The 27,296-nt window shown below is 32.8% G+C and overlaps 1 protein-coding gene across 1 annotated transcript in view; it reads left to right on the forward strand.

Annotated features, from left to right (window-relative positions):
• The window catches only part of LOC110995708 (homeobox protein Nkx-6.2), a 41,044-nt gene that overhangs the window by 11,446 nt on the left and 2,302 nt on the right, over window positions 1-27,296 (forward strand). Inside the window, exon 2 of the mRNA XM_022262996.2 lies at window positions 863-1,059. Coding sequence (XP_022118688.1) covers window positions 863-1,059 — 197 coding nt within the window. The remainder of the gene's footprint in view (window positions 1-862; window positions 1,060-27,296) is intronic.

The following is a 27,296-nucleotide window of genomic DNA, read 5'->3' on the forward strand; positions in this document are numbered from 1 at the left end:
AAAACTTAAGTAAATAAAACATTAGATACAATAAATTTCAAAATTCAATAATATTTTCTCAACATCGTATTTTTTAAATCATTCCTAATTCATTTCATTAAAAAATCATTCATTTCACTAGCAACACAATATTTTCATAACACAATTATCCGCTCCAATTCCACAGATAAAAAATAAAAGCCGCCGCTGCATTAGAACAATCGCCCCAGCGACCATTATTTTCATTTTTCCTCTGTTTCCTCCCCCCTGCCCCCGCTCCGCGTTCTCCCCCATCCCCCGGGAGTCGCGCTTCATCAAAACATTTATACGCGATGAAAAATATCACAATTGAATAGGATGGCTTTTTTGTTTTTGCCCGCGACGCTTTTATTGTGGTTTTATGGTGCTCCCGTATTATTCCGAGGATGTTTTGACACTCGACTTGAATTATTAGTTTTTATACTGACTCGGATCTCTCTGGCAGATATGATATCAAGAGTCTAAGCGATTTACAAAGTTTGGATATGATTTTTGTTTTATTACGTATTTTTGTAGCTAATATATCGTCAAATCTTGATATATGCAATGTTATAAATACAAAACAGTTTAATTGCTCTCTTTTAAATAAAGTTTCGTCTCCTTCTGTTAAATTATATTTACGCTGTGTTGAAATGCGACAGATACGTAAGTCAAAAGAGTGCAATTAGACTTTTAGTTGGTATTTTTGGCTTCAGGAGGATTTATTTCATATATTGACAACATTTTTTTATATTACATGTATGTAATTTATATAAACTAAATCGTGAAATATTTATTGAATAGTTGTATTGTCTACGCATAATTTTGTTATGTTATAATTACCAAATATCTAATATTGTTGTAGTGAGCAACGGTGCGCTAAGCGCCTGCGCAGGTCAGGGCGGCATGGACAAGGACGGAAAGAAGAAACACACGCGGCCCACCTTCAGTGGACAGCAGATATTCGCTTTGGAGAAGACTTTCGAGCAGACCAAATACTTAGCTGGGCCTGAAAGGGCAAAGCTTGCGTATGCGCTCGGCATGACAGAGTCGCAGGTTAAGGTAAGATTTCCTTTTTATTCTTTATAGTCGATGCCCATATACTCTTAAGTCAGGGCAAATAAATTCCGGTTTCTTCCTTAAATCAACGCGGTCCACCTGAAGGCCTTTATGGATGTTATCACTTGGTACAACTTCATAGTTTTAGTAACTAAATTTTGCTTCAAATCTGACGTAGATTATTTATTAGATTAGAAAAGTATTTCATTGGTACATTATGTTAATGTATTAAAATTGTGTTTTTGTAAAACCATTTGTTTTCTTAAATTTAAAGACGCAATATTCTTCGGAGACCCAACTCGATTGCCGAAACTCACTTCAACATTGCATTCATAGCAATTATCATATTTATTTAGCATTATTTAAAATGTCCTCTGTACAAGATGCATATGTCGGTGTGGTTGATTATTTATGTAATGAACATAATTAGTATAACGCTCATTTGTCAAGGCTAGTCTATATATTTATTTACATATATAATCAGTATAATAATCGCAGTAAGAGCCAACCATTACTGCCATACAACTGTACATTAGCCAACGACTAAATAGGGTAAACGGCGCAAATATGCGACACTCGCCCCGCGTGACTATTTCAATGACCAAATTTACCATATGTCAAGTGGAATTAGTCTATTATGGGCCCAATGGCTACTAGATAAGGATCACATTGGCTTGTACCCGTATAATGAACCGTGTTGTCCGTTGGTAATCGGATTAGGGAGATTGAAAAGTCAATCACTTAGTCGCGGCGCAATCAAACGTTTCGCTCTATGCCTGTGGATTAATTCGAATGACATGTGGATGCATCGTAGTGTTTCTAAATCACTATCTGCTAATAGATACATTACACTTTTGTGCTATTGGATAGTAGATGCCTTATAGAGTTAAGGTTTAAGATTGTGTAACAAGGGGAAATTTTCCAGTAGTATTGACAAAAATTTACAGAATTTTTTGTCAATTAAATATGTCAAAAATTTAAAATATTGACAGAAATTTTTACGTAGCCATTGAGTAAATTTTATCCGACAGATTTGTTTCAGGTAAAAGGCACAGAAAGCCTTATTTGCCTTACCATCAATAAAACGCAACTGCAAATAAAACACATTGTCAAAAGTAAAAGGATAGTTTCCCTAACAAAGACTTCAAAGATTTGTTTGGATATCCAGTATCTTAAAAGATATCATGCTACATTTAGCAGAACAAAGCCGATGACGTCCGTCCCCTCGCATCTCAACTGTCTCAACTCGTAGATCATTGCGCATAGTTAGCGTTTAATTCCGAGGGTCCAAATTGTATTATACTAAGTGATATATTCTATTTAGGGGCACCACTCTGAGGGCCGGAATGTGTTGCACACAAACAAATTTGTTTGCATTCTTTTACTGCTGCTTTTTCTGGGTAATGATTTTTTTTTTGTAATTTTTTAATTAGTATAGTTAATTTCTTAATGGTGTCAAGGAACATGGTGTAATATCAGCTCCTTACAAAGTTTTTGTGAAACAAAAAGCTTGACGATTAAAGTGGCGGATAGTTTATAGCCAGTTCTTCTCGACCATTCTACGGCCTTTATTGACTGTTTTTTGTGAATGAATAAATGATTTTTGATTTTAATTTTAGGATAAAATAATCCTTTTGTTCTCTGTGTAAATTATAAATAAAAATATGTTAATAAAGATATCAGTTAATACATTTTTCAATATTCAATATTTCAGATTTTGTAAGTACATTTTAATAAAATAAATATCGCATACTTTCTAATATTGTAATATCGCTGAGGGTGGAGGGTAGTGAGAGAAGTCAAGTGTATATAATAAGATTAATGTAAGTCATGTATCGTATATTCTCATTCTACGCGTTCACTGATTTCGTTGAGTCATTCTATTAATATTTGTTTGATATTTCATATAGGGATATTTGGAGTACACAACATCATTTTTTTTATAGAACAGGGGGCAAACGGGCAGGAGGCTCACTTGATGTTAAGTGATACCGCCGCCCATGGACACTCTCAATGCCAGAGGGCTCGCGAGTGGGTTGCCGGCCTTTTAAGAATTCGTACACTCTTTTCTTGAAGGGCCCTAAGTCGAATTGGTTCGGGAATACTTCAGTGTAATTTAAAATAATTCTAATTTATTTATTTAAAACATTATACGTACGTGAATATAAAGTTATGTAATGAGTTTAAAAGATATTTCTGATAATAATAAGTAATAAGTGTTAATCATAACAGTTTACACTCAGTAATAAGTAGAGCATACCATACCATAATCCTTCACACCGCTGCGTCCAACAAATGAGACCTCTCATTCGCTAATTGTGCTCAAAAGCCAACCAACGAAGGGTGCATTTACCCTACATAAACTGGACATTCGATTTTAAACTCTATCAAATAGCGCCAAGGCTTAAATTCGCGTCAACTTTTTTTTATGAATTTTTCTCTGATGGGTGTCATAGCTCATTTGGCATTCAATAAAGCTAATCCGTGTGGAAGATTAAAGAGGGCGCGTATTTACACATGTGCCGCTCACGCGGTGCATAATGTAATTAATTTCGATGATTTTATTTTGAATTACGTGCAAATTCTATATTTTCCTGTTTACATTTAATTCGTATTGATGCTGTATATAACATATTTTGCAAATAAACGAAAACCTAAGTAGCTTGCTTAACTATTATAAGTGGATGGTATTAAAGATATGATGATTTTATTACGGTTTTAAAGAATGCATCTAAAATTAATTGAACGCGTATGCATATAAGGATTATAAGTTTAATAGAATAATTAACTGAAATGGACCTTAGAACGAAAATTTTCTTAGGGTCCGGTTTTTTACAAAAGAGTTTATTAATGCAATGATGGCGTAACAATAGATGGGAAAGCATAGACATTGATTATCACAGACAAGATTACTTTCTTTTACAGTTTATATGAAAGTTGTTGTAAACATTGGTGCATTAGTTAGGCATGCGTTCAAAACTGAGAAATTTTTTGAATCAAAAATCGACGTTATTTATACGCAGAAGGCTCTTCCTTAGTTGCATATATAATTATTTAGGATATAAGATTTAGGGTTCAGAAACTAACTGAACAATAAATATGACTCTCTTTGGATGTTGCCATAATATGACAGTCACAGTTCGCACTAATACTTTATTTCGAAAAATAAAACACCTACTTTATTTAAAATGTTGGTCTCTTCAAATAGGTCCATCGTGATATCTACCCACACAAACAAACATGCCAAAGTTATAAAATTTAATCTAGTAGTGGTTTAACAATAAAAACGTAATAAATCACTTTATATACTATATTACGTAATAGACAAGTTAGGGCCGATTTTACAACTAACTTTAGTTAAATTAAAAAGTTTATAAAACACAACTGTCTAACGAGATTCTCTACAAATGCTTTTATTATATTAAAATTATGTGAAAAGTTTATACAAAAATAATTACTTCAATGCAATTACCTGTAAACCGTAAAATTACAAATGATTGTAAACCGATTACTGTTCAGAGTGTTCAGTTATTAATCAAAATCTTATAATTTAATAATTAAAAAATATTATTAAAAGGAGTCCCTTCAGGCAAGGTTCCGAAGATACTGGCAGAGTTCTCCCATTGAACAGCTAGACTAATTCTTGGTGCGAGGTGACTAACCTTTTTGATAAACCACGGACCAAGGGTCTCGAGACCGAATTCATATTTAGAGCCTAGACCCCTGTATTTGCAGGCTTTAGCTTTTTCAGTTATTATTTAACGTAAAAGTATATGAAATTTGATAATTAGCAATTTAATAAAAGATCCCGTAATGTATAAGTATTAGTGGACACGCCTCTAATAGCCAATAAACAGTAAAAGCATCATTAAAAATTAATCTCCAGTGGGAAGTAAATCTCTGTTTTATCTGTTTCACTGTTGTTAAAAACTGATTTGCATATAAAATAAGCTAGAACGAAATGGTATAATTATTGATTGCATAACCCTGAATATACCTACACATAACATAATATGTCCTTAACATATTTTGTTGCTAGTCTAGACAACTGAGCGTTTTCTATGGCAGTTTTTTTCGCGCACCACCGCCATGTGGAACCAGCTGCCCACTGAAGTGTTTACAAACCAATTCGACTCAGGGTCTTCAAGAAAAGAGCGTACCAATTCTTGATAGGCCGGCATTGCACTTGCGAGACTTCTGGTAATGTGAGTGGCCATGGCTAACATCAGAGCCTCTTGTCCGTTTGAATCCTAATACATTAAAAAAATCAATCTAATGTCAGTGTTTTCAGCTGGGCTTTGGTTCCTTTCTCCCAAATTGTATTTAGTCTATGATAAAAAGAGACAGAGTACATCGTTTTATTTTATGAATAGGGCAAGAAACAAGTCTCTCGAAGTAATAAATGGTTGTGTTCCTACTTCATCGAGTTAGTACATTATGAATATGCTTTATTTATATTATATTTTAGCTATTGTGAAATTAACTAGACTGTAATATGATACCTACCTGAAAAACGATGGGACGGCAGAAAGTTTTGGCCGGGCCTCCAATGTTGCCAGAAAAAAAATGAATCATCATCATCATTAGATCCAAGTTTTACACATGATTAAACAATCTTACCTCATACATTTTCATACTCCAGCGTTATTGAAAAATTCTGCTAACAACCTTTTTACCAATTCCATGAGAAATGTATGAATTAAATATCTGTATGTAATGCCATGACATTAAATATTTTTATGAACAGTAAATCTTATTTCGTGTCAAATCAATTATGAATAATATAATTCAAAATATTATCTTATGAACGGCTATTAGTAACAACAAAGCAGTTAAAATGGAGATAAGGATGGGTGCAGGGTGCATTAAACGGTACCCCATACTCAGGGCTGTCAATCATAACAAGGGATGAAGAAGCATTTTACATTGCGAGTTGGTTAAATATTAATTCACGTTATTCGTGTTTAATCTTTGACAACGGCTTATTAAATTTTTCTTTTGCATGAATTTTATTCTTTAATGCTGGATGCAGTAATGGTGACAGTTTTTATATTGGGTAATGTGCCATTTAAAAGGGAACATACATTGTATATAATTTTGTCCCTATGTGGTTTAAAAAAAATGGTTTTTATACAAGTAGTATATTCTGGCAAGGCAAATTTGATAAAAAACAGTATTTGTTAAGCGAAATAAAACAATTGAACACATTAATTAGTTAATAACAATTATAAAAAGGCATACTTCCATTACTAACAAATACAATCAGATACAAATAAATTGGACCAATTTTAAAGAGATCGTTGTTGGCAACCCTAACCAGAAGGGACTACCAAGAGGGGGCAAAAATTAAATTATTCTGATGGATCACACTATAATTTAATTTTAATGTGTTTTGATAAAACGTCCGTGAATACACAATCGCGTCACTTTAGACTATAACCCCGATTCGAAAATAATTGCTCTTTTAATTTTTTTGTGACGCAGCCATTTTATTGATTGATGGCAACGCTATTATGAACTTATCATTAATAACTCTATGATTTGGCAACTTTGTTATAGCATTTGTTCTTAATCTTCGAACTTCTACTCAGCTTCCGCGTTACATTAGCTTAATTCATATTTAAGTGAATTTATAGTCCTAGTTTCACTTTAAATAATTTGAGTACACCACTAGATAGTTTGTCAGTAAAATTTTGCTTTTGTATTATTTGAATATGATGAGTGGGTGAAAGATAAGGCTTATTATATTATGTAGGCTTCATGTTCCAGCTAACTCCCATTTTAAATAGCGATATTGGTAGTTTTATGGATCGACAGCTAATTGTAAAAATTGTATCTTACTTCGGTATTCTTACTTTACTTCTAATATAATGCACAGAGGTGATCAAAACTTGTAAAAACTGATCGTGGTTGGAAAGAAGGGAAAAGATCACGTGGCCGTTCACCAACTAGATGGATTGATCAAGCGAAAGACTCAGCTCAACTAAGCGTCCTCAAAACTATACACTCTAAGAGTAGCAGGACAGAAACCGGTGGAAACAGATAGTGCAGGTGATTTCTTGCTGATCATGACGGCATGAGCTTCCGATTAAAGAGATATTTATATGGAACAAAACTTTTGACGGGTCTGCTAGACATAGTGCAATCTTTATAATACCAACCCCGTACTTTATATTCTTCTAAAGTTTTGTATGATTCGTATCATACAAGAATCGAACAGTTGAATAGATTATTCTAGAAATCTTTTTTCACACTACGTTACCTTTAACATGCATACAAAAAACCTGTTACATAAGATATTGGCGGCCATAATTATCGCCAACAAGAGATTCCAGGCAACCCTAGTACAGAAAAAAAAACAAAAACAAAACTAAAAAAAAAAACAAATACCTACTGAGAGTAAACCCATAAATAATTAACAAAAACTAAAAAATTAAATCTTATCTAATCATAAAAAAAGCTAATCTTAGGGTTAATATGTAGCTAATAACAAAGTACAAGAAGGAATCCTTAAAAAGATTCGAAAATCCAATCGAAGATAGCGCTGGTCTGATTTCAAGAGGGGTCTAAAGCAGAGTTTGAATAGTAAAGGAGTGATAGAAGTCAGTCTTCACAGAGACTAAAATCAACAAACAGTATTAATATCGACAGAGGACTGCAGCGGATGGGATGATTAGAAATACAGTCAAAATCTGTTATAACGACATCGAAGGATCTACATATTTGGTCGTAAAAACCGATAGTCGTCACAGCCGATGACGTTGTTAAGTACCTAATACATAGAATTCAGACAGGACTTTTGATTTTGGTCAATATAACCGGTATGTTATTCTAAACGATGTCGTCGTAAACGGTTTTGACTGTATATGTAAAGGAGACATGTGTTCCGTTTGTTAGACAGGTGTGAGGTTATCTAATTTATATTGCCTTAGTTTATTAGAAATATTATTATCCTTTGAATAAACCAATTTGTTAGGATAGGCTACTCATTATTTACTAATGTAACGCGCAGTCTTCTTTTTATATAATATTCAGATCGGCCTCTAAAGTACCAAAGCTGGTCTTTCAGGAGTTTTTTGCCAGTTCTTCTCGTCCGTTCTACACCCTTGATTTGAGAACTGGCATTAAATTTACTGTAAGGATTTATAATGTATTTCTTCATTGACATTAGTGTACATTGTTTTACCTCAATAAATAAATGATTTTTGAATTTTGAAACTAAATGTGGGACTTTTATTGCTAATTATTAAGATTTTTAGTTAATAAACAGGTTTTTACATACTTATATTAACTTTGGTAATATCAAAGTAATTATTAACTTATAAGATTTTTTAAATCACTTAAAATACTTTTACACGTTCTGTTAGTTTAAAAAAAAATTATTCACTCCGCTAGCTTTGCGACAGAAATGAGAATCTTCCAGAGCTCCCTGTCCTGTGCCACCTCAAAGCAATTGCTGGCTTTCAGCTGCAGAAGGTCCTTCTCCACTCTGTCTATCCAGCAGTACCCAGACAGTACTAAAATTAAATAAAAAAATCGTTCAACATTTATATTAAAATTTGATTAAAACTTTTGTAATTTGTTTTTCCTTTTACCTACTAGGATGAAAAGCGTCAATCTAAAACAACAGAATCAACACAATTTCTTATAAAAAATTACATCCATTACAACACATGTGTTAATTATGGTTCATTCAACAACAGACATGTTATAACAGACAAAAATCCTTTAAAAGGAATTAGTACAGTCAACACGTAATCATTAGTAAAAACAAATGACCGTGAGCAATCACTGGCCAGTCATTAGGGAATCTCCATCAAGCCTATATCTCACCACCTAATACACATTCGAGCTTAATACACAGACAATTTAAACTTTATCACATAGTAATATGGTTTGATTTCGATTGGCACTAGTTATTGTTTGATGACAGGCGAGTGGAGCGCTAATCGATGGTCATTAATCGAATGCGGCGGAATCGATTCGGTGGCGCATATGTTTTTCAATCGAATGACGTAAGTGCTAAATAATGTTCTAGTTTACTACAGATGTATTATGCGATAAAATTGTATTATGCTTTTTTGTATTAGCCTTAATTTTTTAAAGAACTTATGTAATGTATGTCTGCACTATTGTTCAACAGTAAGAATGTACTATTATACTTTGATAAGGTAAGAGAACGAGATGTTTATCATCTAGTAGTAAACCCTTTTTTAAATACTGTACTTGTTTTTCTTTTCTGGAAAGCGGTTTTTTAACACCAGCTATAATTAACTGTAATAATTGTACCTACATCACAGCAAATGCAAACAATTATTTATTATCTGATTTATTTTTATTTTATTTATATATAAGTAATCTTACAGCTACATTTATAGTACATATTATAAAAGGAAATACTTACAAAGCCAAAACAGATTAGGTGCATTGATAAACAAAATATACAAAAAAGAAAACATAAGTCTATTTAGTAAATTAAATATAAAAAAGACAACTGAAACATTTAATAAACTACAACTTAATATTTTAAAGTAAATAGAAATTCTTACAACTGCTAAATAAAAACACACGCCCTCTACTTGATACAGCCTTTTCCGTGACCATGCTGAACACAGCTGAAAAGTAATTGTACGTATTAAATTTCTATCCGCTAAACCAAAGACAATTACAAAAGAATTGAAATTAATTATAAGCCAGCGTGTAAGCCACAGTTCGATCTATTTGAAAAAAGTTGTGGGCGTGCTGTGGACCACAACTGGCGACCTCATTACCATCACTATACCACCCTCGGTAACGCTGTATTACTCTGCAATGACAGATGCTTTTCAAATCGCTTATATTCCTACCCATTGTTGTTTGATTGATTTGCTTAGATTTCGTGTCGAAGGCTAAATTGAAATGTATATAATAAAATAATTAATTAATATTATACGATTAAACTATGAATTAAAAATTACTGTGCAACGGATAACATAGGGAAATGTAATTATGTTATGATAGTAATATACGCGTAGTATAATAGGTAAAATTAATAGAATTTAAATTAAAAATTTTTAACGCGCTTTTATAACATTACCATATATCGACATTTCAAGGGCTGTTCAAGAACTTTCAAAATTATTAAAATGCAAATAGGCGATGAATTTGTAAACAAATTTAATAATTTACACTGAAACATTTGATTGATACTATAATAATTAATAACATAATAACTTTATAATATTTTTTTTAAATTCATAGTTTAATTGTATTGTGTGCATTGAAGAGTAAATAAAAACCAATTACATTTAGTAAGCCACCAAATTGATATAGCATCTTCAAAAGCAATTGTTTTATTCAATTTGTTCGTATTCATCAGAATCTGAAATCCCGTAAGTCGTCGCGATATCTCGACTGTAAACAATAAACGGAGAAATCCTAACAAATCTCGCAATAATAAGCCGAGGTGTGATTGATACAACAATGAAATCCCCGGCTCGACACCGCCATTTGCATTTTTATACGCACCGCCCTCCCGCCCTATCGCCCTCTTGTACTAGCGCCCTAGCCGCCCTAACCGTCCTCACCGCCCTACGCGCCCAAATTGTATTTCGTCAACTTCACTCGGTCTTTCATTGAGCACATAAGGTATATTGTCAATAAACGTGAACATTAACGTTTACGTGATTGTTTTCACGAAATAAGTCTATATATTTTGAATACATTGCTTATATTTATCTATACGTATAGTATTGTTTAATTTGTAAATCAATGGTATAGTTTATTGTTTTCAAAGATTGTCTATGCTTAATCACCGAGCGTAGAAGTCACTCCGGTGATTCGAGACAGAATTCCAGAGCACATTATCCGTCTTTGCATTCAGTGACTGTATGTATAATTTACATACATCATTTAATATTGTCATGAAGTTTTTTGTCGAGGCAGAATAGGAAATTCCGTCCAACTGCTCGTTTTTCAAGGCAGTTTTTGCCGCGCACCACTACTTTGTGGAACCAGCTGTCCACTAAAGTATTTCCGAACCAATTTGACTTAGCGTCCTTTAAGAAAAGAGCGTACAAATTCTTGACGCACTCGCGAGCCCTCTAGCATCGAGAGGTTCCATGGGCGGCGGTATCAGGTGAGCCTCCTGCCGGTTTGCCCCCTGTTCTATAAAAAAAAATGTTCTTATCTTCTCTCCTTTAGGTACGTTATTTAATTAATAAAAAAATGGTTTAACTGCGTAGATCGGTTTCACAAAAAACATTCTATAAATTCAATAAAAAAAATGACAGAATTTATTTCACCTGAAAATTACATTTCTTTTTTGCCGAAGAGTTTATATTACCATACAGTACTTTTATTATTAAGGCTCTATGGCAATACAAAAAACATTGCCCAACATTACTCAAGCTTGGACTCCCACGTGATATTAAAAATAATTTTACGGTAGCCCAAATCAATCCCAATGAATCGATGATAACTCGATTAAACATCGATTTAATATCTTGTCGGCGATTATAACAGGAAATGTCACTCGTTCTGACATAAGTTAATTAAAAACTATATTTAAGTACCAAATCTTGTAATTTAGAAACCGGATTATAGAACCGAATAGATTCAATTAAATAAAATTAATACAAATATTATTCGAGAGTTTTGAAGCCTCGAGGCAAATTGAAAAATTTAACTGCTTTGATCTGGTAATTGATGTCTTTATAGTGCCGTCGATCGATAAAACTAATAAGTTCAATAAATATTGGTATAATCCATTTTATATTATGCGGCATTTGCATTTGTGATGTATCTCAGACACGACTTCATTAGCTAGGTAGAGTTTCACAATTTAGGTATAGTATTACTAGCGAAGGACTAGATTTGCGCGACCTTTCTTTTAGCGTATGATATGGCGGACACTCTGAACTACGCTGATTTGTAACGTACGAACAGAAATAATACGGAATTTATAAAGTGCTTAAATCATAAAACTATTAAATATTAAAACCTAACTATACCTATATATAAGAAAAATATATTTATTTTTATTGAGGTTAAATATACATTTTATATTTTTAAGGGGGTAATTGGGCTATAAACATAAGTTTACGAATGCTGCTTACAAATGATGTTCAAAGCTAAATTAATAGGATCGCAAACGATGCAATTTTTCAGTCCCTATTTATTCGCGAGAGAAATTCGCATATTTATCAAGAAATTCGTCTCAACCTGAGCTTGTTAGAGCGGATTACTGGAAGATGACACCAGCTCGTTACGCCACTCAACTTTAACCATTTTATTTATTGCTAAACAAATTTCAACTAATTGTACAAGCAAAACAAATAGGCATCAACGGATTATGACTTCTGACATTGTACTTGTCTGTTTGCTATTTAAAAAAAAACTTTTAGTATTTCTGTCCCCTCTTACAGACTTAAAATTTTACATAAACTACTAAAATAATTTTACTGAACTACTATAATATAAAACGTTAGATATTGCAATACACAAGAAGACACGTTGTTAACTGTCGTATTTGACGGTGGAGTTGAGTGACGCGGTCTGTCTCGCTCTATCATATGGCAGTTGAGTCTCTCGCTCTTGCAGTTTCAATTATCTGCCTAATCCCTCAATTACGACGACAGATGTCGCCCGCGTCTTCAAGCTTATGTGCCAGTTTAAAGTAGCGTCCGCAAAAGCAATTACTCTTGATCGATGCAATACTTATTTGTAAATGTTTTAGTATTCGTTTTATTTAAATTTTAAGAAATTGATTTTTACACATATACGTTCTGTTCTGTTCTGGGCTAGCTTGCTCCATCATTTCGGCAGATAATCGGAGCATATATTTACTTGACCCCTCTTCCTTTTTGCCTTCTCTTGCATACTATTTCAATAAATTGTTCTGTCATATAATTTAATAATAATAATTAATTTCATTATAATACCACATATCATTTTAGTACAAATAACAAAAAAATATTAAAAATTAAATAAATAATAAGTTCTCTTCATGTTTCGTTATTTCTAAACAGGAGGATTTCTATGTAAAAGGATGCAAATGTTGCTCACCTGATGTTAAGTAACACCACCGCCCATGGACACTAACGTTACCAGAAAGCTCGCAAGTGCGTTGCCGGTCGTTTAAAAATTGGTATCCTCATTTTAAGTCGAATTGATAAGGAAATATTTCAGTGGTGGTGGGTACTATGTGGGAACAGCTAGTTCCCACATACCTAGTGGTGGTGCGAAGCAAAACCTGCCTTAAAAAACGCTCAATGGGGTCGAGGTATAATCTGCCTTGAGGCCCGATGATAAAACTCAGCTATATCACTTTCGTGTTATAGAAAGCGTGACAAAATATTATTGTACTATTCCAATTTTCACTGTTATATTTATCCGCTGACATTAGGGACTGCTATTAAAATCAAAGCTACCGAAATAATTTAAGTTAAATGTCGTTTTTGCGTGGCGTACTTGTAGGCACGTCCCTTAGGGTGGTAGGGACACGAGTTAGCTAATAATTAATATTATAATTAATGTTGCCATAACGAAAACCGCGCCGCCATTAATCCGCTCACCAACAACCTTTACACGATACAATCTTTCATTAACTTTGTCTAATTATGTTTTATTGGGGCTTTTAATTAATTATAGGAATAATGATTGTTTTGACAGTTATGTACCTACTATTTTTATCGTGGAAGTTTTTTACAGGCTGTTTTTATTAGAAAACTGTGTTTATTATAACGGAAACCATTGCAATCATTTATTGATCATGTTGTTATTTTATAAATTCGCTTAATAGTTAGGTATTACGCCCTTGTACTTACGCAAAAAATGGCGGCAAAATTGTGTGTACATTCATTACAAAGCGTTAGTTCGAAAGCACTCTCACGTTTTTCAATCGCTTCGAAACGTCATTAGTGTAGCTAATGATATTAATGAAATCGTTGCTACCGGCCGCGGCCTGTCGCTTGTAATAATAGTCATTATGACACGACAATCGACGACTGTCTAATACCGAAACATTTTATATCCATATCTAATACACGCGATACTAAACTGTAATACTTTGAAATAAGGTAGGAAATGCTTCAAACTTTACTCAGATAAAGTTCTTCCGAATATTATTTAGATTTGACGATACAATAATGATTCGCGACGATAAAACGCCATAACTTAACTAATTAGGCATTTGAGATTGAACCTTTTACATGCGATTTAGAATTCTGTTTAGCTGTTTTTAATATCGATAATCAGATGTTTTTAATGACATTCGGCGGCTGACGCTTTCATTTGTCAAAGCGACAGACAGCTAAGAATGTTGTGGCGATAGAGTGATATATTACTAGATGGTATTAAGATAAAAAGGCTTCGATATTCGGCAGAGTTAAGTTCATAGTATGACCATGAGACAGTTAAATTGATATATCCAGTTTCGTGTGTCGATTTAATTGAAATTCATATCGTTTTAATCAGAGTGAGTCATAAGTATGAGAACAAGAATGCCGAATATGTAGTTTATGGATTAGACTAGAGGAAACGGTTACCCGCGAAGGGGTTCCGATCTGAATTTAAACTGTTATGATTTGTAAAAATGGAAAATAAACGAGCTTTATTATTATTATGCGTAGAGTCCGGGTTATGTACCAATGGCAATGGCAGAATTCCTTACTTCGTACATTCCATTAGCGATATCGACGCAAACATTTTTGCTATTTCGATATAGTTCTTTTAAAATCCGTAGGGTCGATGTCGCATTTTGTGTTGGTATTAAAGGTACAAACACTCAATAACAAAGACAAGATCAGATGGGAGTTCACCAGCTCAACCTGATAAATCTATTTCCAACGCGGATATAGTCAGCATGAATCAATATGCTACTAGAAGCCAAGACTTTCTGAAAAATAAATAATGTACGACGTAGAATCCTAGGATAGGGTGCTAATGATAGTTTTTTTTTCTCATACATATATAGAAGTTTCAACCTTTAAATATCACTAAATTAGCTTAACAATGTCTGTTATATCCATATGAAATATGAATATATTGTAACAGAAATCCGTTTGTAAACATAACTGCAGTATAAATAACAGTAGGTTGAATTGAACTCATGGACAGAATTGACGTTCAGTAAAATAAATGCAGTGGTCAGTTTTATTCAAATAAAAGATTTCAATATCATCGCAATATGGCGCCCGGCAGCATATTGCAAAACGATATAAAATTATTATTCGCGATATTAAAATGTTGAAATCGTATTGCTTTTGCTTTAATAAACTAATGCTCTTTTAAATCAAAGTTATTGACATTTTATTATTACAACAAACTATAACGAACGAAATTATGTTTTAATAGAATTGACACGATAGTCTTTTGTTTCCCGCTTCTTATTGTTTTGTCGTATACGTTAAATTTAAAGAAAAACTCACTTCACGCGTATTAATTTACACGATTATAAGAATACAGACGTCGTATGTCAGACAATTAAATGATCTTAGAACACCTTGCGATATTTTTATATTATAATAATTTCACTTGATTATTGTACGTTTCTCTGGGTCATTTCAGTCATTATAATTGGACATTTTGCGCGAAGAACATTCCAAAATATCTATCGAGGAAACCATATCTAATACATAAGAAATGAAGTGCCTCTAGAGTAGTCTGTGGCAGTGTTAAGTGAAAATATTCAAAAGCATGCAGATACACTAACATCCACGCGACATTAAACTCAAATTACATACAAAGTTAGGTGTAAGCCGTCGGTGCGCAAACGAGCAGCCAATCCTAAACGCATTATGCTATCGATTTCGACCGCTACATGTGTCTACGCGACTACATCTTACCCCCACCCCTCACCCACACCCCCACACCCAATAGACAACGCAAAGTCAATATGTGGAAATAATAATAAAGGTTCGCGCGGGCCGCATACGTATAGCGGTATTATCGTTGTATTATCGACGCAACATCAGTAACGAGTTGATGTTCCGATGTTATTGCTTACTTCGACACGATTTGTTGTAACTGATGATTTGTGTTATTGCAAAAAAAAATTGTATATTTAGACGAGTACAATTTTTACAATATCAAAAATTCTTTATTCAATGTTCAACAATAATTATAAGTGCTACATGTCCAGTGTACATAATTTACTCTATGAGCCTAATAATACATAACAGAAAACGATATTCCAACTACATCACCTAATACATAAAAATATATCTAATAACTAAACACGTTTTTTTTAAAGCCGTAAAGCTCTTTATAAGAACTTATAAAAACTAAAGTCATACTTTTTCGAAGTTTAACACTAATAATGAGGTAAGCTGGGAACTATGTAATCTTTAGATGAGATTTGCATTTTTGACATTTAGATGAGTACAGATTTAGATAAAGTATATATATCTTTTATAAGCACTACAAGTGTATATTTTTGGGGTAATGTTTTTTCCCATTTTGAAAGAGATTGGAATAAAGTTTTCTGAGGTTATTAATATTATTTTTATGCTATGTGCAGATGCAAACATTCACATTGAACATAGTTCTGAGTCTGGATGCTTCTATTAGAATATTTTGTTTCGAAATTTCAAGTGAAGCCTGAATTAATGGTTCCTTACAAATTCGTTGTCAACGAAAAACTTGGCTATTAAAAAGACTGGAGGAGAGTTTCTTGCTAGTTCTTCTCTCTGCACCCAATTTGGGAACTAGCAGTAAATTTTATCTTGGATCTTCAATAGGAATAGTATAAATAGTAAAATATTGTTTTTTTATATGTGTAAATATGAATAGATACATTTCTATTTCATTTAGCATTATATAGTGTCTACAAAATGTCTACAGCGTAGCTCTCGTAGCACTTGTACTCGTAGCATACATGTTCATTCTTACATAAACTAAAAAAAACTATTTTTATAACAACGTACATATATATTTTGTCAAAGAATTTATTTATAAATCATGAACACATCGAATATCCAGTTCATACAGTTTGATGAAACAAAATCGAGATATTAACAAAGCACTTACGCTAAGATACTGTTATATGAAAAAACATAATCACGATAAAAGAATTCATTATTCGCATGGCAGCTAGCAAGCAATATATATTCATGAATCGATTCTGCCAGAATCGAATGGAATCGAGGCGAACGATCGTAATATCGATATGATGGCACATCAAATTTCATGTCCATGCGATTCTACTCTGATTTTTTATGAACAGATTTCTAATAGAACCTACAGCTCAGGTTAATGCCGTTTTTCCCTATTTTATGTAACAATATACATGTGTATGTTGAGAATACGAAATACCATCAGTACCATCGGTATCACCTTGACGTCCGTCGTTCCACAACTGAGCGACTTTTAAGGCACTTTTTGCCTCACACCACCACTATATGGAACAACCTGCACACTGAAGTGTTAGTTTTCTTATTTATTTATATATTTTTTATACAATAGAGGGGCAAACGACCCTGCGAGACGCCCAAAAAGGGCAGTCATCGCAGCCCATAGACATCGATTTTTAGTGGGAGGCTTGAACTCGGATTTTGAACAGTTGGAGGTATCTCTTAGCCCCCACCGGGAGTCGATTCCACAGTTCGCTAGTTCGAACAGCTAGTTAGATATTGATCATTTCATTTAATATTTGGATTTTATTTAAATTATTACCAGATATTCCATTTATAAATAATTTCAAATAGGGTCATTATAGCCATCGCATAGCATTCGAGATAACACTCCCGTTTATCCAAGAAACATTACAGTGAGCGTGTAAGTTTGTGTCCAATAGACCGGGTTATTACGTAACTTGCTCTGTTTCCCTCATAATATTTGACGAAACTTTCTCATACAACTTTCTGTATAAGAAAATATCTTCTAATCTTTTATACATTTTTTGAAGAATTCCAATCCAAAAATTTGGGTATACAATCGTTTTACTTCTAGGTTAATATTGTTAAGCCAATAAATAAATTATAATGTATTGGAAATAGTAGCTTTTACATAAATCACTCTATAGATATATGTTCTAAATTTGTCATCTGACAGTATACATTACGAATTACTACTTTAGATAAGTTTAGATTAGATGCATTATTTTTTTATGAAAAAATAAATTAATAATTAAATTATCCATATGGATAAGCATAGGTAATAATAAAATTACCGTATGGATATTTTGATTATTACCTTTGCTTACCTACTTTTAGTTACTTATATAAGTAACTTTGGTCAGAAATAAATTACTACTTATTTATAAGTTCGGATAGATCGTAATGTTCTATGATGTCTCAGTACAGAGATTATTTATGCTATAAAAAATAAGTGTCATTCAATATTTAAATAAATTGAGTATATATCTATTACTTGACTTTCGTCTGCTCTATGTTTTTATAATTAATTTTAACCAATATTGAATTTTAAATCGCAAATGGATAGATAAGAAAATTGTAAGTTCCCAAACTACATATACATCTATAAAGTTTATTTCATTTTGTCGTTACATTTATAGAATATTATTGTACAACACCCGATTACTAACAAGGGCAGTACATTTGTACAATGCTTAGGTAAGCTACGGTTTACGAGCCATTCGTCCCTCGACACAGGACATAATAACGTGAGGACTCGGCGCTGACCGAGCTGTTTTCTTACGATGATGTTTTATTGAGCTATATTTAGTCTGCGACACCGTTATGATACATTTATTATTGTTTAGACTTACTGTGTTAAACAATCTACTTTTATTTAACGCGCAATTTGTTACATTTTATATATGCTATAATAATAAAACATATGTTTTCTTTTGGTCTCTGTATAAAATGTAAATATAAATAGGACTAGGTACTAAGTAACAAAAGTTCCAAAAGTACTGTCACACTTCAGGAATATTTCGCTCCAAGTAAATTTATCACATTTCAAGCGATATTATTTTAAAATCGCCAACCCTACTCATAAATAACAATCTGACACATCGATACAGACTAAACATAAACAAAAACCGAAAAAAAAAACATTGCACATCCATTTATTATCCATTCTGTCGTGTATATCTCGTGTCCATTAATAACCTGGACTTATCCGGGCCTAATCTGCCGCTCATTGCCGCTTTCCGCGGCCGATTCTTTTTGGCGCGAAAAAAATGCCGCCATGTTGGCTGGCTGTCCGCGCAGATTTATTACGTTGGCGGATTACGCTTGATAAATAATAAAACAGTGAGTGCGTGATCGGATCGCATCGCGATGTGGTTACGCGGGTTGTTTTCAATTTGTTCCGATCGCCCTGGATCAGGCAGCCCCTTTGTTATTGATAGTCGCATTGAAGTGACGATAACGCCTTCAGATTGCATTTGTCTATGTATCTGTGATCTTATTGTTTTGGTTACAGATGAAGGGGATTTGACAAAATATGATATAATATAATTATAAGTTTTAAACAATAACATAGAATATGCTTTTAATTTTAATAAAGCACGCTAGTCTGATCTGGCTGACAGTTTTCTTTAAATTCATCCATCGTAATATCACTTTAAAAGCAAATAAAGTATATATGTACAACGTTTATATATGTATGCAATGCTGATCTAAAATCACTATCTAATAATTAAACTTAAAGAAAACTCGAACATCAAACCAATTAGGTTATTATAAATTTAGTTGTCATTTACTAACGTTTCTATATCACATCAGTAATCAGCACCTTCCACTTAGCCATATTAAACGAAGAGGAGTTTGAATTGTCGACGACCAATCCCTTTCCGAGCGGCTTGATTTCATGTCGTTGCGTAGAAATGAAGATGCTGAGAGACCACCTCTCTGCATCTTCTATCGAATTTACCACGGAAAGTGTTCAAAGTATTTCTGAAAGTTGACTTAGTGTCCTACAAGAAAAAAGCGTTCCAATTCTTAAAACGCCTCCAACGCACCCGCGAGCCCTCTGGCATTGAGAGTGCCCATACGGCGTCCGCGCAGCTGTCACTTAACATCAGATGAGCCTCCTACAAGTTTTCCCCCTTAAAAAATCTGATTCTTCAATTTCACGTTATTGACAAAGTCGAAAGTAAATTACTTTTGTAAAACAGCAAACTCACGAGATAGTTAAGCTGTGGCCACACGCGCCCCACGCGACGATAAGACTGTGCATTTAAATCGAGCACCATTCGGTAATGCCTTAATTTAAATTTAAATGACAGTTAAGCCAACGATTGCGATCGACAACGCTCAGTAGCCGCATTACGATTCTAATGACATTTTGAGAATGTTTTTACAATATATATACGTTTTTTAAATATCAAAATTACCGTTAAAATAATGGCGTTTTGTTTTTAAGTTATGAAAGATCATAACAAAATATTGTCATGCCAATCTATGAAGACAAAATTTAAACCTTCATATCGGTGTTAGCCAAATGATTGAGTATATATACGTTACCTACAACAGTGACAATTACAAAGTATTCAATAACCATTGAATATTTATAGTACGTGAATAGTTTTCTATAGTGAAAATAAGTACATTTATGTTTGGTATAAGGCTATAAGTTTAACGGATTTACGCTTACTTATCGTTAAAGTATAGATATTATTTTATTTTATCACAGACTGGGTTTTATATTTTGTAAATGCACTTTTTATAATCTATATCTCCATCGCATTAGGCGTTTACAATTTAAGTTAATTCCGAGTTGATGAGCGGCTTACACAGATACGATAAGGGATACAGGCCCCAATTCGAGGGGTCCACAGATCTAATAGATAAAACTGTTTTGACACCGATTTGTAAATTTAAATTGCGTGCAACTTGTTTGTCATGCTCTTATCTTTTTAACGGGCATGTTTTATATTGATAATTATCTGACATGACATTATTTTATAGGTATTTCAATTTTTGCTATATGTAAACAGCCTGACTCATTCTTTATATATTAAACGATACCTAAAATCCATATCTATGATACATTTTTATAAGGAGACTTTAGTTGAGGTCCGTAGACGTAGGTATTTGAATTTGGAGAACTACGAGTATATAGTTCATCGTACTTATACATGATTATAAATAAATATAGCTAAAAAATACTATAAAAAATCTAACAAAAACTTTGTCAATTGTAATTGGTTTTTATTTTAAAAAATACAGCCTGACATCTTAGTCTGCGATCAGAAAAAATAATTAGGAACCCGCCTATCAAAGAATCTCAGCTTCATTAAGAAATAAAAAATGTCGTCCGAAAACAGAATAGCGGAGATTAAATTTTTTTCACAAAATTAATTAATGAGGGCGAGGTGACGCGGGAAAAAATTAAAAGTCAAAATTACAACAAGATTCCATTTAATTATGTCTTTGGGCGGGCGGTACTGGGCGGTAATTACATTTGCTTAATTTGCAAAGTTTCCGTGTTCAGACTTGTCCTCTCCTGACACTGCCGTATAATTGTTATATGACGATAATTCTATTATTTATAATTAATTTTACTTAGTAAAATTACTATCTAGTTCCTTTTTTAAAATTTTGTGTAAATTCATTAATAATTTAATTGATATACGTAGTAGACATAATTTCTAGTCATTGTAGATGCAATGAGGTCCTAAGTTTTTTAAAATATAGCATGTTTTATTTAACATCTGTATACCATATATATTTTATATACCGAAAGCTTCAATAATTATAAAACACACATTTCATACAATTCCTTAAATATAAGTTTAAGAATAAAATTAAAAATATCTTTCGTTTAATATTGTAATTTAGCTAACATTAACAATAGCTCTTTCAATTTATTTTTATCCCTGAATCATTAATTAAAATTCAGATTTCATTAACATTTTTACTTTTTTAAGAGAGGGTTGTTCACGGGGAGGAAGGGGGGGATAATTAAGTTTATCTCTTTAATATCTTCTTTCTTTAGAAATTTGCAAATGAGTTTTTTTAATAACGGCAAATTTGTAGTCGGCCGCCGCTCTAATCCTTTTATGATTTATGCATCTTAAAAAAGATACTTTTTACAGACCCTGATTAAATACAGGCGTTTCATCAATTAACAAAAACTTTTGGGACTTTTAATTAATGAGATTTATATTTCATATTTTTAAAATACACTGAAGGTAATTATAATGAAGATCGTTGCTTGAAGAATCCGTCTCTTTTCTTCTCTTTGCTTTCTCATACACAATTTAACGAGGCTATATAATAACGGCAGAGTACGTTAGCTAAAACTATGTGATATGCCTGTTTTTGTATATAGTGCGACATGTCTAAATGGCAAGAACGATTTTAATATTTTAATAATTACTATCACTATAATATCTAATTTGTCGAAGTGTTTCAAATGCACGGGCGATTTATGCCATCAAAAAACTTAACGACTAAAAGAAAGCCCAAATAATTATATAATTAACTAAATATGTTTATTAATCAAATGTTTAGACATCTAGAATGTATACACACGATTTCCATCATTAATATGTGGCCTACAAAAGCATAAACAAGAAGGCATAGATGTTTTATTGTGGTGTAATCTGTTCTCAGGCAATCGATAAGTGATTAAGGCCAATCCGCTGAATAGCTCTGTTAATCACGCGTTCAAACCTTGAGTAATGACCTTACTAGCGCCGGATTGTACTATAACGTATTGATGCTTGTAATATGGACATAATTTCTATAAAAGCTACGCCTTTTTTGTTAGAGCTGTGTTGGCCTAGTGGCTTCAGCGTGCGACTCTCATACCCGAGATGGTAGGTTCGATCCCCGGCTGTGCACCAACTTTCTTTCTATGTGCGCATTTAACACTCGCTCGAACGGTAAAGGTAAACATTGTGAGGAAACCGACGTGTGTCAGGCACAAGAGGCTGATCACCTACTTGCCTATTAGATTTAAAAATGATTATGAAACAGATTCAGAAATCTGAGGGCAAGGCCTAAAGAGGTTGTAGCGCCACTGATTTTTTTTTTATTAAGAAGTCCAAAGTAATTTACTCGAACGTGTATAAGCTTTTAAATACATGTAACGTACATTAACACGAAAACCTAGTAAGTTTCGTGATTCTCGCACACACAAATTATATCCTTTTCCTTTATGAAAGAAATCGCCTGTAGGTACCTACGTAATTTTGTGCATTTTGTGTGCGATTGTCTTGACGGTATTTTCGATGTTTTGATTTCATCATAGATGGTAATTATATCCAGAATATAAAGAATTTTATTTCGTTATTCAAATGTAAATGAAATAGTTAAATATTTTAATTGAAGTATTCTCACTTATTTTTTTCTTTTCAATCCGTTTTTTGATTTAGGCTGAAGGGAAAATGCGTTAAAAACTCCTATAAGTAAACGATTATACTTATGTCAATATTTAATATATTGGCAATATTGGCATAGGTATAATCATAATCGAGTTTATAAATAGCATGTAAACCAAAGGTAGTAGTGGCATGTTTTTAAATCTACAATAAATTTTGCGAACAACAAAATTCATCGTTCGTTTTGAAGAATTTGTGGTGGATAGGTAAATTGGAATTGTGTTTTTGATCGATGGCGCGCACTAATGGAGCAAAATAAAAGTATGGAGTACGCGAGTGCATTTCATTTCCAGCACAAAAACTTGATGGATGGCTTTTTGTTCCGTACTCACCTGACGGCACGATGTGACGCTTAACCGGCAAAGTGTTGCCAGCATTCACAGTAGGAGTTACTGTGAATGCTGGCAACACTGAAACGTTTAACTTAGGTATTGCCAATGGACTTTGTATGCGGCTAATAAAAAAAAAATAACTTAGGTATGATTGAACTAATTTAAACGTTTTATATGACTAGCGTCTAAATGTAATCAGAAATATTTCTATATATCCATTTTCAACATAGTCTCCTGCAGACTGTGAGGGGGGCGAATCGGAACGTTGTATCCAAAGAAAGTGTATCTTAAATAATATGTTAGGTACATAATTAATATTCTACTCACAAAGAACGTGCTATATATATTATATACAATTGAGAGTAATTGATATAACAGCTACATTTTCATATAAAAACAGTGTTATAAAGTACATATGTATTGTGTTTTTATGATAGTATTTTTTAACTTAAAATACATATTTTCACAACATTTTTGGAAAATATTTAAACTAATTAAAAATAAGTAAATATATAATTCCAAGGCTATCCAAACGGTCTACCTGTCTTCAGGCATCTGAAGTAACTCCATGACGTAATCCGGGGATCATTAGCGCAAGTCATTTGTCACGCCCTTATCGCACCCCTTTAACGCATTTCCAAATCTGTGTTTTGCCTAATGACATTATGCTTGCGATAAAAATCGGTGTACTATATTAAGACACTGTACACTAGCTATTAAGGTATTATGTTTGAGGAAACAAAAAAAACGTAATTTGTAAAGGTAAGAGGTAGCATTCAAGGTACGAAAAGTGACTTTGCTGTGTAATTACTTTATTAAAAAATTTATTGCATCATTTAAATTACAGATGACAGAAAGTTATCTTCTCGCTTATCTTGCTTCTACAAACGCCTGAAGCGATTTATAATTATTTATAAATTATCTGTATAAGTTATATATCTGTCTAATACATTCATCCCCCATTTTTTTAAATAAAATCCAATACGATTTAAGATATCTCTATATTATCAGTATGTAAACAATACAAACATACTAAAACATTCTACGTTCGCAGAAGTTAATTGCTTCTAAGACAAACGTATCGTAACTAAGCTGTCTTTATTAAGTGAAAGCATAAAGACATTCGTAGCCACCATTAAAATGCGACAGAGTCATTATTTTTCGAAATAAAGAGGGAGATGAAGCTATTTCTCGCGGTTCGTACCACTTAAGTAATTGGACAGGGGTAAGTTTGTACGGTGAAAATAATAATATAAATAATAATGGGGCAACTGAAGTTTGCTCGTAAAATGTAACAATATGGAATGTTTTGGTGATTTCTAGTCTGGGGTTATCTTTTACTCAAGTATAGCTATCAAATAATATGCTTGTAATAAAAACTTCTCGCTACTCGTGAAGATGTATTAAGAAAATTGTGTCTCTCGTATATATATATATATTTTATGGCATAAATATTAGAAAAGTAACCAAGTTCTTAGGATTTCATGTCAATATAATCGTTGAATATTGTACCTATAATCCTAACACATACGAATATAATTTTAACACACACATGAAGATAATAATTGAAACATCATAATAAAACAATCATCACCGGGGATTGATTCTTCCTAATAATAATATGAAATGATAATCTTTGAGTTTTCATATGTGTAAAGCATGAGGTCCCAATATATTTTTATAATTCTACCTCTATGTAAAATTTTTTGCATTTTATAAATATCTATAAAGACAATAAAGACTTAATATTTTTCGTACTATGTGCGTTGCGCTTATTGCCAACATTTTATGTATAAATAATGAATAAAGCCGAATGAAGAAAATAGTTTTATATACTTTGATAATTATTTAATTGTACTGGTCACTAAAAGTATTAAAACGTAATTATTACTCTAATATTTAGGTACTATGCCTACGAGTTTATTTAATACATATAATAAAATCTATGAATGAATTCAGAAAGCGGAATACGCGCGAACGCCATTGTTTCACGGTGTCGAACCACAGATAAAGAGAGAAAATTTGGTACGCATACATATAACAATTTGCGCCATATTCCAAGTACCTATGACGGCATCATTGACAGTGACGTAAAGTTAGATGCATATTTACAAAACCACATAATAACAGTTCCATAAAAAAGTTTGTTAAAAAATCGCTAGCAATAAAAATGAGCGGATTAATTGACACGTGTTCCACAGATCATAAAAGTATCCCCAATTAGCCATTACTGGAATATCTTGACAAAACCCTAAATATATCAAGTGGCTGTAAAGCCTGCAATAAAATGCAGCTCCCGAGGTATTTACGAGGTCTGGTAAGGGCTAATTAATAAGCGCTGAGCCATCAAAGTATCGTTATGTACCCACTCTTCAAGTAATCTTAGTTTACGTGTTAGCAAGAAGAGAATCATTTGCGACTTATTACTATTATTATTAATTATATAATAATATTGTATAAGTATCTACAGTTAATAAGACAGTTTTGTGTATACAGTTATTGACGAAACGAACTTTTTAATTACTATAATTATTGTTAGTAAGGATTATTTTTTCATTTTTCTCTATTCTGCATTATTGAAGGTTGGCCGTCAGTCTCGTGCAGCGGTTCTTGTCGAGTGGCAGATGCAGCAACTGTTCATTGGCAATATGGTCCTTTTCCTAACGTTTGGAAGCCATGTTTTTTCTACCAACATTTTCTATTTTTGCTGTAACTTAATACCAATGTGAAAGAGAGCCAGTATACCTAACAATTATACCGTTAAAAAAACAAGAAAAAGAAAACCTTTACATTTATGTGACAACTCGTGCGATGAAAATACTCAATTTCAGATAAATTATTATTGAACCTTAATCAAATTAAAGGAATTAATAATAATCTATCTGAAACTGAAACTGTTAATAATAAGGCCTTAATTACCTAGAATTTTTTAAGAGGTAAATCCTGATAAACAAAGGAAAAAACGTAAATAACATCGCTGGCTTCAATGCGTACAATTATATTTATAAAATATAGCTACATCACCTAACTTGAACCGTCCTTAAAAATTAATAAAGCGAAATTTCCAGCGTTGTTAAACATCTGCGCATCGCGTACCACAGCCTTCTCATCGTTCTACATTTGTATCGTCTTACATTTTGGATATCGTATACTATATTATTTTTAAATGTTCTTAGATTAATACATATAACCTTTCTTCACATTTCATTCTATCTTTCTCCATAAGTTACTATTTAAGAAAGAGCAGGAATCGAATAATTGCAAATAAATAACTCACTCGCTAGCATAGAACAAATTTGATAACAACTTGTAAAATGTCAGACTTCCAAAATGTCTCCCATAATAGCTCCGACATCAGCCCTAATATTCAAGATCGACAAACTGGAGGCCTTAATCATGAAAATGTATTTATGACCTAATTAAACCCCTGTCTAATGTCCAACACTGGGGAGACAGAGATAGTGCTATAGACCGTCCTAACGATAGAGCGGGATGGAAGACTCGTGATTAATGAGTGTTATATGGCTGGTTAAGTACCGTGTAATTTGCAAAACGACCCTTAATTACCGTGCTACTATCTCCGTCCTTATCGCGTAGATAAAGAAGAAATGGGAAGGAGAGGGATGAAGCGA

Source organism: Pieris rapae, chromosome 6 (assembly GCF_905147795.1).
Source record: "Pieris rapae chromosome 6, ilPieRapa1.1, whole genome shotgun sequence".
NCBI classification, from domain to species: Eukaryota; Metazoa; Arthropoda; class Insecta; order Lepidoptera; family Pieridae; genus Pieris; species Pieris rapae.